Source organism: Martes martes (genome assembly GCF_963455335.1).
Source record: "Martes martes genome assembly, chromosome: 18".
Taxonomy (NCBI): Eukaryota; Metazoa; Chordata; class Mammalia; order Carnivora; family Mustelidae; genus Martes; species Martes martes.
The window spans coordinates 303,911-322,631 of NC_137906.1; the positions used below are offsets into that span (position 1 = coordinate 303,911).

Sequence of the window (18,721 nt, forward strand, 5' to 3'; positions counted from 1 at the left end):
CAAAAAGTTAAAAATAGAGCTGCCCTATCAGCCAGCAATTGCACCATTAGGTATTTACCCGAAGAATACAAAAATACTAATCCAAAGGGATACGTGCACCCCAATGTTTATAGCAACATTATCTGAAATAGCCAAATTATGGAAATAGACCAGGTGTCCATCAACCAATGAATGGATAAGGAAGATGTGAGATTATATATTACTCAGCCATAAAGAAGAAGGAAATCTCGCCATTCACAATGGCACAGATGGAGCTAGAGAGTATAAAGTTAAACAAAATAAGTCATTCAGAGAAAGACAAATACCCTATGATTTCTCTCCTCTGTGGAATTTAAGAAACAAAACAAATAAGCAAAGAAAAAAGAGAGAGAGGCACACCAAGAATCAGACTCTGAACTATAGAGAACAAACTGATGGTTATCAGAGGGGAGGTGGGGAGAGGAGCTAAATAGGCAACGGGATTAAGGACTGCACTTGGGATGAGCACCAGGTGTTGTATGGAAGGTGTGGAACCACTATATCATACATGTAAAATGACTATTACACTATATTTGAACTAACTGAAATTTAACTAAGAACTTTGAAAAATAAAATGTGTCCAACTTAGTCTAATGATGATGCAGAGATATGAAAGAATTAACATCCACTTCAGAGATATGATAGAAAATAGAGTGTGGCTGGTTTACTATAATATAAAATGAGTGGATCACATAACCATAAAATAAAATCTGTAAAAATGTGTGATAAGAAAACCTACATACAGAAGTGATTTTCAAATACTAAAAAGGTTTTATAACTGTGCCAAAAAATTTTGACATAAATAATGCTGGATTGTCTAAAAAGGAAATGCCAGATAAAACATAGAGATCTAAAGAGAGTGGGGAGAGAAACAATGACATGTTCTAAGGCTATAAAAAAATACACTTTTGCCAGGGATTAACAAAATAATAAATTATAAATTAATTAATCATCTGAAAAATTCCTATGTATTTCAAGGTCTTAAAAAGGTACAAATATATACATTTTTAACCTATGCAAAATCTGAATTCTTCAAGACCTTCCAGAAAGAAATAATTACAAAGTAAAGAAGAGAAACTATAAAGGAAGGAAGGGGAAAATGGAGGAAGGGAGGAAGAGAAAGAAGAAAGGTAGGAAAAAAAGAATTTCTTTGTAGTGAAGAAAGACTAGAATCTCAGGATAAAAGGATTCACTAAACTTGGCTTATGCAAGAAACTCAGAGTATAACTGAAGCATAGTGGCTAACAGGGTGATGAATGTCCATTGAGATGGAGAAGTAAACAAAAGACATTTACGGCAGCTACTTTGCAATACTTAACCCAGCTTCCACTCCCAATCCCCTCTCTCTTTTGTCTTTTTCAAATACAGAGGTAAAGATGCCGTACACACATCTTCCCGGCCTCTCTTAAAACTGAGGCTTTAATAGGTGGCCAGAGGGCACAGTTCTGGGGAAGCAGGCATAAGCAGAAGTTGTTGCTTCCCTGATAAAAAGACAGATGGGCTGACGCTGCCCTTGCTCCTCCTTTATGCCCTGATGCTCAGTGTGTTCCTGGTACTACTGCAGCCATCTTGCACCATGAGGTAACAAGCTGAAGCACCCGTAAGGGCCTATTTAGCCAGAGCAGCCCCACCCCGGTTGAACTGCCATTTTGTTGTGTATGCAGTAAAACTTAAATTGACCCTGCCCCCCCCCCACCCAGGGGAACTTACTTAAAAACAAGTCCTGGAAACCAGTCCCACGTAACAAAGTCCAAATACAAGGGTGGGTCAGGCCAGGGGAGGTATTCAATCAGTGGGGGCGCATACTGTCTCCTAGCTACCAAGGAGTATGGGCCCCGCCCTTTGGGCACCTTTTGGGTGCCAATTTTAACCAAGGTGATAGGCTGGTTCAAATGTCTACTAGGGTAAATTGTAATTCAACTGGTCACCCGTGTGTGACCTAGCATGACTGTGCAGCTTTCTCTGTGTGTTACAACTTCATTGGCCACCTGTGCATGGCCAGGCCCAACCACATGGCCTTTGCTCTATAAAAGTTAGTCTGGAAAGCAGGGAGGGGTTGCCCTCTCTTGTAAGAGGTGCGTCCCCGAACGTTCGGTCTGATTCTTGATGCTTGGCGCGAAATAAAGCTTTGCTTGACTTTCGCTTTGTATCAGTCTCGCTCCTTTAATCACAGACCCATTATTGGGGGACCCATTTTTGGGGGGACCCAACACACTGAGGATAGCAGATAAAAGATAGAAAGCACATGACTCCTTGATGACATTGTTGAGACCCTCACTAGACCTGGACTGCGAACCTCTCAACACCCTGTTTCACGATGGGACCCCTAAGAACTTATATTTGTTTGCCTGACTAATAGGCAGACATTCACCAAAAGCACTCCTAAATGGTACAACCCCGTAGGCCCTTTAAGGATCTTGAAACGTATTCAAGTGCAGTGGGAAGAAGTTAGGGTTTTGTTTTGTTTTTTTAATTTTTATTTATTCATTTGAGAGAGAGACAAAGAGAACACAAGCAGGGGAGGGGCAGAGGGAGAATAGACTCCCCACTGATCAGGGAGCCCGACCCGAGACTGGATCCCAGGACCCTGAGATCATGACCTGAGCTGAAGGCAGATACTTAACCCTCTGAGCCACCCAGGAACCCATATATAGGGTTTTTAAACAAGGAAATGTCATGATCCAATGTGCATATTCTGACTGCTATGTAGAGAAAGACAAGAATGGAAGCAAAGAATTAAAGGATGGCAATTGCATTTGTCTAAGTCAGAAATGATGGTGGCTTGGGTTAGTGGAGATGGAGAGAAATAGACAATAAATATTTGGGAAGTAGAAATGACAATACTCATAAAAGAAGAGAGGAGAGTGTAATCCAAGCTGTGCCTGACTAATTGAGTGCATGATGATGCCTTTGAGAAAAGGAGGTGGAATAAGGCTGAGGGACAAGGAGCTCAGTTTTGGACATGTTAAGGTTTTGCCACACTTGTACACACTCTTACCTCCTCTCTGTCCCCTTGCCTCACATGACCAATTTCCCAATCACTTCTCCAACCCACTTTCTTTCTTCTATTCCCACTACTTCAATTTAGGTTTTCACCATCCTCTGACAAAGCGTCGAGCCTCCAATCTCCCCAACATCTCTCCTCTCTTCCACACTCCTACCACGATGATGTTGAAGGCTAGCAAAACTATTCATATCTCTCAAAGGCTTCTCATCATTTAGAACAAAGAGTGAGGTCAGGCCCTTAACAAAGTAGAGGCCTATCTCTGACCAATTTCTATCCCTGCCATTCTTTTCCTGATAGTATATCCTGGCAGTATCAGCCTCCTGCTCATCATACTGTCTCTCGCACCACAGCACCCCTGCACATGCTCTCCTTTCAGCCTCAAATGCCCTTCCCAAACCCCATGTCCCTCTCCTCTCAAGCTATATAGCCCCTGGTCAAGGGCTATGTATTGATCAAGTCTTCTCTCTCCATGAAATTATGCATTCCTTTCTCAAGGTTCCCACAACCTACAATTGTTTTACATTTCTTTCTCTTTTTTTAAATTTTTATTTATTTTTTTTAATTTCTTTTCGGTGTTCCAGAATTCATTGTTTATGCACCCCACCCAGTGCTCCATGCAATATGCGCCCTCCATAATACCCACCACTAGGCTCCCCCACCCCTCCAAAACCCCCAGTTTGTTTCCCAGAGTTCACAGTCTCTCATGGTTTGTCTCCCCCTCCAGTTTCCCCCAACTCAGTTTTCATCTCCATCTACCAGTGACCTCCGTGTTATTCCTTGTGCTCCACAAATAAGCAAAACCATATGATAATTGACTTATTTCACTCAGCATAATCTCCTCCAGTCCTGTCCATGTTGATACAAAAGTTGGGTATTCATCCTTTCTGATGAAGACATAATACTCCATAGTGTATATGGACCACATCTTCCTTATCCATTCCTCTGTTGAAGGGCACCTTGGTTCTTTCCACAGTTTGGCGACTGTGGCCATTGCTGCCATGAAAATTGGGGTACAGATGGTCCTTCTTTTCACTCCATCTGTATCTTTGGGGTAAATACCCAGCAGTGCAATTGCAGGGTCATAGGGTGGCTCTATTTTTCATTTCTTAAGGAATCTCCACACCTTTTAGTCATCAGGGAGATTCAAATCAAAACAGCACTGAGATACCACCTTACATCAGTGAGAATGGCCAAAATCAACAGGACAGGAAACAACTTGTGTTAGAGAGGATGTGGAGAAAGGGGAACCCTCTTGTACTGCAGGTGGGAATACAATTCTTTCTTTACTCACCTGTCCCTACTAGACTGTGGGCTTTTTGAGAGCAGGAGTCTTCTTTATTTCATCTTTTTGCCTAGCACGGAATCTAAGAAGTGTTCTATACCAGTTTGCTAAGAAAGAAGTGAGTGTTGGACAGACTAACCTATGGGAGAATTCTTATTTTCTGTCTTCCCTCACCAGTCGCTAAGATGTTTCAGTGGGTAAAGACAGGGTTCCATACCCATATTTTGGCCCTCAAATTGTCTGTGCCAGTAGCTATTGATTTCCGTTTCTCTTAATTTCCTAATACATTCCCAGTTCTCCGTCCCTCTGAGAAGGCGCCATCAAGCAGCTCATGGCCCACGGAGCTCCTTCATCACTGTGCAGGTAAGCACGTGCCAACGCTGGACTTCTCTCCGTCTCGTAGATATTGAGAAATAACATGTAAAATCAAACTGGGCACGAAAACCTACAGTGTTTCTTTAAAGGGGGTAGACTGCTTAGGTCTCATCATTCAGCAGTGTCCGATGTCCGGTGTTTAATGAATGAACGAGGTTCCTCTGTCCAAGCCTGGGAGCTCGGCGGGAAAAGAGGAAACCGAATGGCCTAGTTAAAGGAAAGGCCGAAATCCTCCACGCCCCGGAAGCACCGCGCGGGGTCAGGGCGCAGGTACAAGTCCCCCGTTTACCCACTGCGGTTCTCTTTAAGGGAGGTGGGCGGAGCCATGCCTTTACCCCGCCCATGGCCGATGGGACACGCGGCCAATGAGAGGAGCCGTCGTGCAAGGGCATGACGTCATCACGCTCCGGCCCGCGCTCCGCACGACGCGCGGGGAAAGCGGAGCGGGTCGGCGAGCGCGGCCCGCGTCCTGCAGCTGCAGCGGGCGAATCCGGAGGAGGAGGACGCCGTCCGGGGACAGCCTGGAGGCGAGGCGAGTGTCTGACCCCGGAGTCGTGCGGGGCGGGAGGGTCAGTCGCCCCAGCGTACCCCAGGCCCGGCGGACGGACCCAGCGTTGACTAAGAAAGTCCCCAGCGGAGGTGCCCGGCCGCGGGCGGGGACGTCCCGGCCGTCTGGGCCTCGCGCGCGAGTGGCGGGGCCGGAGCCTTCGGGGACAGGCACGCCCAGCGGAAGGAACGAAATCGGGGACGCCGCGGTCGCGCCCCCTCAGAGCACTGCTGTGCCGGGAGCCTGCTCTCGCTGCCGTTGCGCACGGGGAAGCTGAGGCCTGGGCTGAAACGCCGGCTCCGTACACGGTGGGAAGGTGGAAGGTTGGGAGGAGGAGGCGGACCGCGGGCGGTTCCGGAAGGCCGACAAAAGACGTTTCTAACTTCAGCAGTTCCAGCAGCAAAACTCATTGTGGGAGCCCCGCAGCCCGCACAGTAAACTTCGGAATTTGTTTTGCAGGTGACCAAAGCCACGTGATGTCAATAGTTCGTTCGTCCGTCCACGCCAAGTGGATCGTGGGGAAGGTGATTGGAACAGCGATGCAAAAAACAGCCAAAGTGAGAGTGACCAGGCTCGTTTTGGATCCCTATTTACTAAAGGTGAGGGGTGTCTTTTTTCAGAAGACACTGGTCAATCACAGCATGTTGTGGGTTCTGAGCAGAGAAATGGGTCCGCCAGTACAGATGCCCTGGGCATCAGCTGTGAGCCAGACACTGTGCTGATCTGTGGGTATAACGAAGTGAATTGATCGTGGTCCATTCTCAAATTCCGGGGACACATAGAGTTCACTTTAACTGGGTCTGATAACTCCTGTAGTCATTCGTATGCAAAGTACTGGGAGCAGAGAGCAGGACGCCTGTTATCTTCCCACATGGGTGAAGGAGGGCATCCTCAGTTAAGAGACATTGAGGCTGAATCTCAGAAAGGCTTTTATCCAAAGGACCAGGTTTGGGGGAGTCATTCTGGCCATGATGAGTGGTTTATGGAAATTCTTTTAGCCATTAAAGGGCATGGCATTGTGCAGGAACAACAAGTAGTTTGGCAAGATCAAGCCCAGAGCTTGACCCCCATAGGCACTGACTGTTGTTGAGTGAATGGAAGAACACTGGGAGCTGGACTGAGAGAGGTCTTGGATGTGGAATTGTTGGATTTCATCCTATAGGCAAAGGAAGGCAGACTTGGAGACATAGGGCGAGGACTGGATGTAAGGAAGTGGATAAGAAGGCTTTTGCAAAAGTCTAGAACTGGATATAAGGACCTAAACAGTCCTTGGAGTAATGCGAATGGAGTGGGAAAAGTAGATTTCAGAAAAAATATAGTCTTTGATTTGTTAGAAGCGCCAGGAAGCAAGAGAAAGTGCCAGGGATGGTTCTGCATTCAAGGTTGGGAATACAGGGAGGTAGAAATGCCCTTTGCTATCTAGGATGAAAAACACAGGAGCAGAGGTGACAGAATGTTTTGTTTTTTAAAGATTTTATTTGAGAGAGTGCACCCAGGAAGGGGGAGGGGCAGAGGGAGAAGAGGGAGCCCAATGCAGGACTCATTCCCAGGACTCTGGAATCATGACCTGAGCCAAAAACAGACACTTAACCGACTGAGCCACCCAGGTGCCTCAGAGGTGACAGAGTTGAGGGAAGGGGGCACCAAGTGGGTTAGGGAGCAAATAAAGTGGTCTTTTATTAACAATAATAACACAGGAGCAAGCAGGAGACTGACAGCGTGGTTATTGTCGTGAGAGTCAGAATACCTTAGCTTGAAAATTGACTCTTGTTTACTAGCTGTGCCCGTTGCCTTAGTCCAGACCTGTTTTCTCACATGTAGAAGGAGAATACCTTCTGTAGCAAGGTTGTTGCTGACCATCTGCGGCTCGGTCTGCAGTTTGAGCCACACATGGAGCTAAGTGTTTTTTGTGTATCATAGCATTTGATTCTCTGGATAACTTTAGAGATGCAGATATTGAAGCCTTGTTTTTTGTTGGAGAAAAAAAAAAACTAAGCTTGGAAAGATTAAGTGACTTCCCCAGATCACATAGCTAGTAGTGAAAGTAGCATGTTTATAGGCTGGAGAGAAGGCTCCACTAGGAAGGAAGAGTTTAAATAAGGGTAAAAAATGATGATGATCGATAGACCAAGGATACTGAAGGTAATAGGCTGGAGAGTTCAGGGACTTGATCCACTCTAGAATTTAGCTGTTTTTCCAGAAATTAAGCAGGTAATTTTTCTATTAGAAGCCTCCTCGAGTGTATTATTTCTTTCCCCCAAGTCCCAGCTTGTTTTCCGTGCATCATTTTTCATATTCTGTGCTGTATTGTCAGATCACAGATGGGAACTACTGTTTTGTTCCCCCTTCTTTCAACAGTATTTTAATAAACGAAAAACCTACTTTGCCCACGATGCTCTTCAGCAGTGCACAGTTGGGGATATTGTGCTCCTCAAAGCTCTACCTGTTCCACGAACAAAGCACGTGAAACATGAACTGGCCGAGATCATTTTCAAAGTCGGACGAGTCATAGATCCAGTGACCGGAAAACCCTGTGCGGGAACTACCTACCTGGAAAGCCCAGTCAACTTAGAAACCACCTGCCTACCCAAAAATCTGGAAGAACTCAATAGCTCTTCAGCACAGTGAAGGAGGATTGGAAGAAGGAGCCAAAGGGAAAGATTGATAAGTTTGCTTTATGGAAAGAGAAATTTTTCTAAGGTTCATTACAAACTGTCTAATTTCTTTCCCGGTATTTATGGAATAGCTAAAAGTAAATGAAGTAAAGACCCTGTTAAAAGTTTTCATAAAAGTTTAAGGTCATGTTTTAAATTTCCTTTTCAGTGGACATACTTTCCTCTTGGAGTAAGTGTGCCTAGCAGTCCCCCGCATTGTTTTATAAGCTCACTGTTTTGGAAGGTGTCTTTTTTTTTTTTATTCAAAGGAATCTTGAATTTATCTTAGAATCTTTATTTGGGGAGGAAATATCTTTTGATAAAAAACAGATAAGACTACATGAAGTGAATATTTGTTTTTGGTGGCGTATATTTGAAATTAAATTTTTTCTCTGATTTAACTAGTTACAAATGGAAATAATTAACAGTCTGATTGGGGTCAGACTTTATCAGATTAAAGTCTGTATTATGAATTTTGAAAGATAGAAAATAAAACTTGAAAATTCTGTCACTATTTTTTAAATCCTGTATTCTAGCATAGATTAAATAGGACTGAGTTCCTAAAATCTGATACATTGTTGAAGTTTTAGAGCTTCTCACACTGTGCATTTGAGTTGGAGAGTTTGTTTTGTTGCTGTTTATTAATAAACTATGAACCTAGATTTTGACCTGAAGAAACATTAAGTTATGTATTTCAGTCTTCTGGCTCTTAGAAAGAGACTTGGAACATATTTCAGTCTCAACTAATGTGTGTATTTTACAAGCACAGGGTTTCAGCAGTAACCACGAGGCACTGTTTACACACCCAGGCTCATAATCTAGTAAGTGAGGTATGCACGGGGTTCTTTGTGGCAAAGAAAAGCACACCGGTGGGGAAGAAATTAGGGTAACTTCCCCGGAAGAGGCTAGATAGTGCTAGAGAACTAAATCTTAAAGGAACAGTCTCCAGGCTAGTAGATGAGGGTTGTGGAAAGGGCATTCCGTGCAGAGGAAAGAGTGTAAAATCCTGAAAGTATGAGAGAAGGAGCATAACCAAGGGGTTCTATAAGCTGATGAGGACTGCTGGGACATTTTGAACATGAGTGGAGCTCGGGTAAGGAAACAGGCAGAGGGCAGCCCTGTCAGAACACCTCTCACTCCTGAGAGCTTTTTCTGTATACTTGCTTAATAAACTTCTATTGCTTAAAAAAAAGAATGAATGAAAGAAAAAGAAATAGGCAGAAATTACACTTAGGTGGTTGTGGGTTATTTGACATTTTTTAAGAGAATGATGTAATTAGATTCACTCTCCTATAAAAGTTACAGCATCAGTGTAGAGAACGGAACTGGAAGAGGAAAGATTAGAAGGAAGGAGACAGACTTATTCAAAGACTGGTCCTAAGACCTAAACTGAGCTGAATAAGGAAAGAAGAAAAGAGGTTGGATAGATGATGTTCCAACAAGCAAAATGGTGCCTAGGTTTCCCACAGGTGAAGCTGTATGGAACCAGTTATCCTGGAAGAAACAGGACACCTGTACAAGCGATCTCAAAAGCCTCAAACACTTAAAATGTTTACATATACTTTATTGTTTTTTATGTTAAGATGTTTTTCTTCATAATCTTGATATAAAAATTATGCTCCAGGAATATGTCCAATATTTCTTCTATGGCATCGAGTAAACTAAGCTATACACCCGTGAGATAAAAGTACCTCGCCCAGTGAGAAGCATAGGGTTAATGGAACTCCGGAGCAAGAAGATGATGGAGGGGGAAAGCGCGGCATAAGTGACCTTACGCTAAATACCACAAAAGCAAGGTCAACCCAAGAAATATTTACCAAGCTTACAACGCAGGAAAATGCATTAGAAAGCATTTGTCTCTCTCTCTCTCTCTTTTTTTTTTTTTAAGATTTTATTTATTTGACAGAGATCACAAGTAGTCAGAGAGGCAGGCAGAGAGAGAGGCAGAAGCAGGCTTCCCGCTGAGCAGAGAGCCCGATTCGGGGCTCGAACCCAGGACCCTGAGACCATGACCTGAGCCAAGGCAGAGGCTTAACCCACGGAGCCACCCAGGCGCCCCTGAAAACATTTGTCTCTTGAAAAATAGCTGAGAAGTTGGGAGAATATGTGAGAAAGTCACAAGGGCACACTGACACCACTGGCTTGAAGAGGGCTCCTGCACGGAAGGGTGGGGACATGTCCTTTCCGCCCTGGGGAGAGCTCACCTCCGCCTCCCCTTTGGATCTCTCCAGTTTCTCACAGGTTCGCTGTCGTAAGCCCGTCGAGATCAGGAGCTTCCTCAGCCACACGGCCTCTGGCCTCCCGTCCTGTGCCCCTTGGTCCTCTTTCCACTGGCCTCCAAGAGATACGGATCTCGCTGGTGTGCAGCAAATCCTTGTTGCCACTTCTCCATACGCAGGACCCCTTGTTGTCCTCTCAGGTGGCTCTTTGGCAATGAACATGTTCAAATATCCCCCAGTCAGAAAACGGCACCCCTTAAGCCCTGGTGCTTCCTTTGCCTCCAAGAAGCCCAGTTCCTGACTCTCCGCGGCTCTTTTTTTCCCCCAAGATTTTATTTACTTATTTGACAGACACAGAGAGGGAGAGAACACAAGCGGGGGGGGGGGGGGGAGAGGGAGAAGCAGGCTTCCCGCCCAGGACCCTGGGATCACCACCGGAGCCCCCAGGTGCCCCGTGCCGCCGCCCTCTTCTGCGGAGACCCGCCTGGGTGACCGCGCCCCCCCCCCCAGCTCCCGGTCCGGGGGGCGTCGTCTTCTCGGCGGACGCCGTGTCTGGCGCGGCCCTTCAGACGCTCCCCTTGCGGGCTGGGCGTCTCCTCCCCGGTGCTCCCCCTTCTCGCGCGGTCCGGCTCCCTTTCGGCCTACGTCGTCTGGGTGGCAGTTTTCGAGAGGACGCTTGCGCCCTTCCATCTGACCCGGGGTGCATCTTCCGGGAGCAGGTGCCGTCCTGACCCCACGCCTCTGAGTTGCCTCCGTGGCCGGAGATGTCCCCCCCGCACCGGTCAGCTCCTCGCCCCCCGGGACTGCGCTGCGGTGCCGCGGCCCGGGCTGCAGCCCCTGCTTCTGGCGCCGCAGGGACTCGCTCTCCCGTCCGGGCCCCTCCCCTCCCCTCCCCTCCCTCAGCGCGGAGCCGCGGCCGGCGCCCGCCCGCGTCGAAGTGAACGGGAACACGGTGCCCGAGACCGCGCGACGACCCGAGTGTGTCTCCAGCCGGGATGTGTCCGTGGCCGCGTCGTCTGCGTCCGCTTCGGCTTGAGGAGGTAATACCGGCGCCGGCGCGAAGAGAGGCCCGGACGGAGCGCGGGGCGGCCCGCCCCTCGCGATTAAAGCCCACGTTCCTCTGCGCGCCTGCGGGGGCGCCCGGCTTCCTTCGCGGGGCTCGTGGTCGCCCAGTGCCCGCCTCTCGGGCGCCCCTTCCTCCCGGCCGCCGGGCCTCCCGTGCCGGGACCGTGTGCCCTGCGCCCCCTGGCGGCCGCGCCCGGCCCTGCAGCGGCCGCGCGCCCGGCCCCGCCCCGGCCCCGCCCCAGCTCGGCGGGCCCGGCCGGGGGAGGGGTCGCGGCGGCGGCGGCGGCGGCGGCGGCGGCGTCAGCGGCGGCCCGGGCGGTGGGAGCCCAGGCGCCAGAGCAAGATGGCGGCGCGAGTCCTGCACGCCCGCGGAGCGGCCTCGGCCGGCGGTCTCCTGCGGCGGGCCGCGCCCTGCAGCCTCCAGCCCCCGCTCCGGTGAGCAGCGCCGCCCTCTGCGGGAGCGGCCGGGGAGTGGCCGCCGCGGGGCGGAGGGCGCGGGAGCCCCCGGCCCGCCCCGGCCCGCCCCGGCCCGGCCGCGCTCGCTCGGGCCGGGCCGCGGGTGCTGCGGGGCCGGTGGGGCCGAGGCCGCGGTGGGCCAGGCCGGCGCGGGCGGGAGCCTCGGCGGAGTCGGAGCGCGGTCCCGGCGCGCCGGGCTCAAGGTCACGGCGGGGACGGCGCTCGGTGCCCAGGCCACGTCCGCGCGCCGTGCGGGCCCGGCCTGCGGGACCTTGACCCGGCGCGACCCGAGCGGTGGCCGAGGGCGCGCGCGCGGAGGCCCCAGGCCCTGGCGTCGCCGGCGGCTGCTGGCGAGCGCGGGGCCGCGGGGTCTGCGCCCGCCCCCGAGGCGGTGAGCAGGGGTCGGGTAGCTCGTGGTCGGGGCGCGCGGGGTCGCGGGGCGTCCGAGCAGCGCGGACAGGCTGGCTTGCGGGGAAGCGGAGGTGGCGCGGCGACCGCGTTACGGGTCGCCTTCGGAAGCGGGCTCTGGGTTCCAGTGGGAACTTCTCCCCGCGCGCTGGGTCGCATACTCGGTTTTCCGAACCATCCCCTCGACGTCTCCGTGTCCTGCTTCCGTGGTCAAGACCCGGGCTCCAGCTGGCGCGGATGTGCTCGCGTTTTCCTCCCGCCGGAGGATCCAGACGTGGTCTGCTGGGGTTGCTTGCGGGAGGGGTGCGGGGCGCCCGTTGTCAGACTGGCTCCGGGCCGGAGAGGTCCCTTAATCCAGCCCCAGACGCGCTCTGCAGTGTCGGGGTCTGCGTTTTACGCGTGAGAGGGAGCCTCAGAGCGTGGGACACGTCCAGCTAGAAAAGGCGTTTGAGCTCAGGGTTATCAGGCGTTCCTAGGACTGACGCCCAACTTGGGTCTCCAGGTTTGATGTGTATGTTTCCAAGTTGGTCAACAAAGCAGTTTCCCTTTATTCTGTTATTGAGCATCTGCTGTGTCTTGTTTTTTGTTGTTTTTTTCCCTACACAGGGGATACGAAACTGAAATTCATTATTTTCTCCTTTCCAACAAAGACAGCTGAGGCTGAAGGTGTTCCCCCAACACAGTCACCTAAAGTGCCCAAGGTCACAAAGCTCGTAAACTGGAGATTTAGATCTGGGTCTGCTCCGTACCCCCACGCCCTGCTGGAGCCAAATGCTCTTGAAACTGAAGCCCAACCTGTTGACTCTTGGATTATTCTCACAGGCCTCTGTATCTTTTGACTTCCTTAACTGTAGGAGTTTTTTGGGACTCCGTCTAGACCCAACTAATACACTAATTCTACAAATATTACAAATATTGTAATACAAAAATACAAAAAAAAATACAAATATTGAATGCATATATATTTGAAACTTTGTGGAGCTCAACGTAATAGCCGTGGTCACTATCCCCAGGAAGCCATGGCAGAGGTAAAAAAACCTACATCGACTTAAAGGTTGAGGTAGGTAGGATGAGAGAAAATCAGGGAACCTACCCCATGAAATCATGGAAGGTCCTCCAAGAAGGTGCCATTAAGCTGAGACCTGAAGGATCAGTGTGCAGGAAAGCCCTGACTGGGGAGGAGCAAGGCATACCAGGAAACTCCGGGGAAGTCTAGGAGGATGGAAAATAAAGAGTGAAGGGAAGACAGGCCAGAAGACAGATGGCAAGGAGCAGGAGCCCCATAATTTCAGGCCTTGCAAGCCATTTTGGAGAGTTTGGATTTTATACTGAGAGTCATGGAGGACATTTAAAGGTATACATTCTAGTGTGACAGGATCTGATCTATGTCATACCAGTCTGATTTTGGAAAGGAGACAGAATCAAGGACACATACTGGTGCCATTTACTGAAAGTCACTTGTCCCATAAGCATATGAGTGCCCACCATGTGCCAGGCACTGTTGGGAAATGTCAGTGAATAAAGTCGTGGCCCTCTAGGAGGTTGCTCCTAATTCGGAGAAGAACAGGTACAGGGTTGGGAGGGGGGAATCCAGAGCACTTTTGGAGTTGAGATGGTTGTGAGCTATTCAAATGGAAAGACATTTGGCCCACTTGACCTGTTTGACTCCTCAAAGGAGATGTCTGGACTATAGGTTACATTTGGGAGTTATCGGTATATAGAAATGCCAAATGTTGGTAGATCCATGGGCTTCATTATACTGTTTTGCATTTAATTGAAATTTTTCTTAATAAAATATTTTTTAAAACCACAGGAATGGATGAGATTGTTTGAAGAGTGTGGATAGAGAAGGGGCTCAAAAACAGGCCCTGAGGCGTGCCAGCATTGGTAGGCCAAAGTGTGGAAAGAGCCCAAATGCCCATCAACTGATGAATGGGTAAAGATTATATATGTATTTGTATATAATAGAATATTACTCAGGCATCAAAAAGAATAAAATCCTGACATTTACAACAACATGGGTAGAACTAGAGGGTATTGTGCCAAGCAAATAAGTCAGTCAGAGAAAGACAAATAAATGATTTCACTCCTATGTGGAATTTAAGGCAAAACAGATGAAAATAGAGGAAGGGAAGGAAAATGACATAAAAATAGAGAGGCAAACCGTAAGAGAATCAAATATGGAGAACAAATAGGGCTGGGGGGCTGGACTAGATGGGTGATGGATATTAAGGAGGGCACTTGTTGGGATGAGCACTGGGTATTACAGGTAATCAATAAAGTCTGTTCCTGAAACCAGTACTACACTATATGTTAGCTAATTTGAATTTAAATTAAAAAAAAAAAAAGAAAATTCACATGCTAGATATAAGAAGAAGGGAGACTGGGAAGGGGTAGCCAGTGACGTCCCTGTCTGTGGCAGTGCCCAAGGGGAGGTATTTCAAGGAGGTGGTGGGCAACTGTGCCGGATGCTGCTAAAAAGGTAAGATGAAGAAAACTGGATTTGCCGACAGGAGTCTGAGTGACCTTGTGAGAGAGATTTCAGAGGGGAAGGAGGAAACCTTCCCCGGAGATTTATTTGCCAGCACCTCTCAGCTCTGTGCAGTGCCTGGAGTTCCAGTGGCTTAGTGGACATTGCACTAGTGTCTTACGGGTGCTTGAGATGCTTTTGCACCCAGGATTCAACTCCTCTTCCTCCAACAGAACCTGCTTGTTCCTCCCAGGTTCTCTCTCCGCTAACGGTACATCTTCCGTGTCGTGGCCCCAAGTCCACCCCTTCTGCTCTCTCCCAGCTGGCCGGCTGCCAGATATGTCAGTTCTGCCTCCGGTGTGTCTTGACTCTACCTTCTCTCTCACCATTCCCCTACCTCAAGTCTTGGTAACACTTGTCCGGAGTCCTGTGAAGAGTAAGGACTGGAAGCTGTGGGTGAAGGGCACAACTAAAGAATCCTGAGTAGAACGTTCTGTTGGAAAGATCTCCACGAACTTGGACTGGATGCTAATCCTTTTTCTTTCCCATCCCACCCCACCCTATCCTTGCTTAGAAAAACTATAAAAGACATTTTGGGGACAGGTTTTTTTGTGTTTTTTTTTTAAAGATTTTATTTTATTTGACAGAGAGAGAGAGACCACAAGCAGGCAGAGAGGCAGGCAGAGAGAGAGAGGAGGAAGCAGGCTCCCCGCTGAGCGGAGAGCCCGATGCGGGGCTCGATCCCAGGACCCTGGGATCATGACCCGAGCCGAAGGCAGAGGCCTTAACCCACTGAGCCACCCAGGCGCCCCGGGGACAGGTTTTTTTTTATTTGTTTTTAAGATTTTATTTATTTGACAGGGGTGAGAGAGCGCCTGAGCGAGCGCACAAGCAGGGGAGCAGTAGGCGGAGGGAGAGGGGAAAGCGCCTCCGTGCTGAGCAGGGAGCCCAACGTGGGGCTTCGTTCCAGGGCCCCGGATCATGACCTGAGCTGAAGGCAGACACTTAACCAGCTGAGGCACCCAGGCGCCCCTGGGCACAGTTTAATGTACGAAATGGGTATTAGGTAGAACTACTCTTTTCTTCAGATGTGGAAGTGATATCACGGTTTTGTCTTTGTTCTTAGGAGGTGCCCAAGTATTCAGGGACAAATTATCGTAATGTCTATACTCTGCTTTCAAAACGGTTTAGTAAAAATAAAAAAGCAAATATATCTAGAATGATTTAAAATGATAGACTATTCATCATTTTTTCACCTTCATGCAAGGTATAGAGGTCTTCGTTATAGTCTTCCTTCATCTCTGCAGTTTTTATTATTTTTTTTAAAGATTTTATTTATCTGAGAGAGAGCGTGAGCGCACACACGATTTGGGGACGGCAGAGGGAGAAGCGGACACTCTGCTGGGCAGGGAGCCTCATGGGGGGCTCGATCCCAGGACCCTGGGGTCATGACCTGAGCCGAAGGCAGACGCCTAACGACTGAGCCACCCGGGCGCCCCTCTGTGTAGTGTTTTAAAAATGACAAGTCAGGGGCCGGTTCTCTGCAGACTGGTTTTGGGGTGGCGGAGGGTTTGCTGCTCCCCCGCGAGACTGTCCAGCCTCCTCGCGCCGCCTCCGCGACGTTCCCGGGCTCCCGGCTCGGGCAGGTGCGGTTCGCCGCCTCCTGGGCATCGGCCTGACGAGGTCCTCACCTTTCCAGCCTGCAGTTCAGCCGGGGCTTCCTCGGAGAGCGGGTTCACGCCTCCCCCAGCCGCGGGCGTCCCTCTCCTCCGACCCGCGCCGTCGCAGGCTCTGCCTGACGCGCCTGTCCGGGCTCACCTCCCGCTGGGCTGGGAGCGCGGTCGTCCGCGCGCTGCCGCCGGCGAACTGCCCTGTGAGGTCGAGGTCGCGGCCGCGTGTTCCTGTCGCCGGCCTCCCGGGCGCCGTGCTTGGCCCTCGCCGGCACCGGGTGTAGACGCCGGCACCGGGTGTAGACGCCGGCACGCGGAGGCAGGACGCCCGTGTCCCCGCTGCTGCCGCGTCCCGGGCTCTCAGGGTCGCGTGTGGTCGCTCGTGCGGTTTGCCCCGGCCGGAGCGCGACGCGGCCCTCACGCCCCGCCGGGACCGCACCTCCTGCGTTTCGGCTCCGGAGACTCTCTGGAACGTGCGCTTCCCCTCGTGCCTGCCGCGGCGGTCGCACCCCGGGACCCGCGGCCCGTCCGTCCCGGGCGCACTCGGTTCCCCCCGTGTGGCTGGCGTGCGGGGCAGGGCGGCCCGCCGTCTCGGTCGCCGTCCGCCCGCCGCGGCCGGGCTCTTCCCTCGGGGCTGGCGCGGCACCGCGCGGGGCGACGGCGGCGGTGGGCCGCGGTGCGCGGGAGCCCGGCCCCGCCCGCTCGTGCGCCCCTTCCCCGCCCCGGCCTCCCGCCCCCTGTTCGCCCCCGCGCGGAACCTCTGCTGTTGCCCAGACACGCCGTCGCGATTCACGACGCCCCTGGGTCTGTCGTTCCCTGTGACTCGAATTCTCGCCTGCCTTGTCCACCCGGCTGTGCTGTCCCCCCAGACAGAACCAGACGTCTCTGCGGGAGCCTCTGCTCACAGGCCAGGCCAGTGGTTCATTCCCTTGAGCGCGCACAGTGCACATGCGTGTGTGTGTGTCTGTGTGTGTGTGTGTGTGTGTAAGTCTAGTATCTGAGACCGTGTGTGTGTGCGTGTGTGTGTGTAAGTCTAGTATCTGAGACCGTGTGTGTGTGTAAGTCTGTAGTATCTGAGACCGTGTGTGTGTGTGTGTGTGTGTCTGTGTGTCTGTAGTATCTGGGACCGTGTGTGTGTGTGTGTGTGTGAGTCTGTAGTATCTGGGACCATGTGTGTGTGTGTAAGTCTGTAGTATCTGGGACCGTGTGTGTGTGAGTCTGTAGTATCTGGGACCGTGTGTGTGTGTGTAAGTCTGTAGTATCTGAGACGTGTGTGTGTAAGTCTGTAGTATCTGAGACCATGTGTGTGTGTGTGTGAGTCTGTAGTATCTGGGAGCATGTGCATGTAAGTCTGTAGTATCTGAGACCGTGTGTGTGTGTGTAAGTCTGTAGTACCTGGGAGCGTGTGTGTGTGTGTGTGTGTGTAAGTCTGTAGTATCTGGGAGCGTGCGCGCGTCTGCATGTGTGTGAGTCTGTAGTATCTGGGACCGTGTGTGTGTATAAGTCTGCAGTATCTGAGACCGTGTGTGTGTGTAAGTCTGTAGTACCTGGGAGCATGTGTGTGTGTGTGTGTGTAAGTGTAGTATCTGGGAGCATGTGCATGTAAGTCTGTAGTATCTGAGACTGTGTGTGTGTGTGTAAGTCTGTAGTATCTGAGACCGTGTGTGTGTGTGTGCAAGTCTGTAGTATCTGGGACCGTGTGTGTGTGTAAGTCTGTAGTATCTAGGAGCGTGTGTGTTTGTGTAAGTCTGTAGTATCTGAGACCCTGTGTGTGTGTGTAAGTCTGTAGTATCTGGGACCGTGTGTGTGTGTAAGTCTGTAGTATCTGGGACCGTGTGTGTGCGTGTGTGTAAGTCTGTAGTATCTGGGACCACTCCAGGTGTTTACTGTGTTTTTCCTATGAGATTGAATAGGCGAAGCGTCCGGTTCACCTTTATATCCACAGAGCCTGGCACATAGTGCTTTTTTTTTTTTTTACGATTTATTTATTTATTTTAGAAAGCATGCAGGGGGGAGAGGCAGAGAGAGTCTCCAGCTGACTCTGCACTGAGTGGAGCCCAACGTGGGGCTCAGTCTCCCCTGAAATCATGACCTGAGGCAAAACCAAGAGTCGGGCACTTAACCGCCTGCCCCACCCGGCGCTCTGCGACTCCTAATGCCGACTCTATTTAAAGTCTGGTGTTCCGTGGGGCGCCTGGCTGGCTCAGCTGGTAGGGCGTGCAACTCCTGATCTCTCCAGCCCCCACGGTGGGTGTAAGAGCTTTGGGAAAATACAATAAAAATACAGTCTAATGTTTTGTAGAATGTTCTGCCCCCCCACCCACCCTCTGTAAAGTGCCACACAACATACGTATGATGGTATAAAGGCTACTGATCGTGTTTGTCATTCTCAAAAAAGAACCCCAGCCTGGATCTTATCACCCTGACAGCTGTCGGCATAGCCACTTCTGCTGTGTTCCATGATTCAGCTTGGACAGCTAGCTGGACTGGGCGCATGAGTCAGCTTTGGCCACCTGACACAGAAAAGATTTCAGGGTTCGACCGTCAGCT

The 18,721-nt window shown here is 50.5% G+C and overlaps 3 protein-coding genes across 5 annotated transcripts in view; 2 read left to right on the forward strand and 1 right to left on the reverse strand.

Annotated features, from left to right (window-relative positions):
* SEPTIN14 (septin 14) overlaps positions 1-18,721 on the reverse strand; it is a gene marked incomplete at both ends in the record, with an annotated part of 375,063 nt that overhangs the window by 201,768 nt on the left and 154,574 nt on the right. The window lies entirely within an intron of this gene.
* MRPS17 (mitochondrial ribosomal protein S17) lies at positions 5,073-9,508 on the forward strand (the record flags this gene model as incomplete). The annotated part of the gene is made up of 3 exons (XM_080830492.1): positions 5,073-5,214; positions 5,689-5,828; positions 7,588-9,508. The coding sequence occupies 3 exons, from the start codon at positions 5,073-5,075 to the stop codon at positions 7,855-7,857; spliced, it is 552 nt and encodes a 183-aa protein (XP_080686618.1). The 3' UTR covers positions 7,858-9,508.
* NIPSNAP2 (nipsnap homolog 2) overlaps positions 11,432-18,721 on the forward strand; it is a 33,936-nt gene continuing 26,646 nt past the window's right edge. For 2 of the 3 annotated variants that reach the window (XM_080831105.1, XM_080831106.1), the window contains exon 1: positions 11,432-11,602. In XM_080831105.1, coding sequence (XP_080687231.1) covers positions 11,511-11,602 — 92 coding nt within the window. In that variant the 5' untranslated portion in view covers positions 11,432-11,510. The remainder of the gene's footprint in view (positions 11,603-18,721) is intronic. The other variant, XM_080831107.1, reaches the window with a different exon arrangement.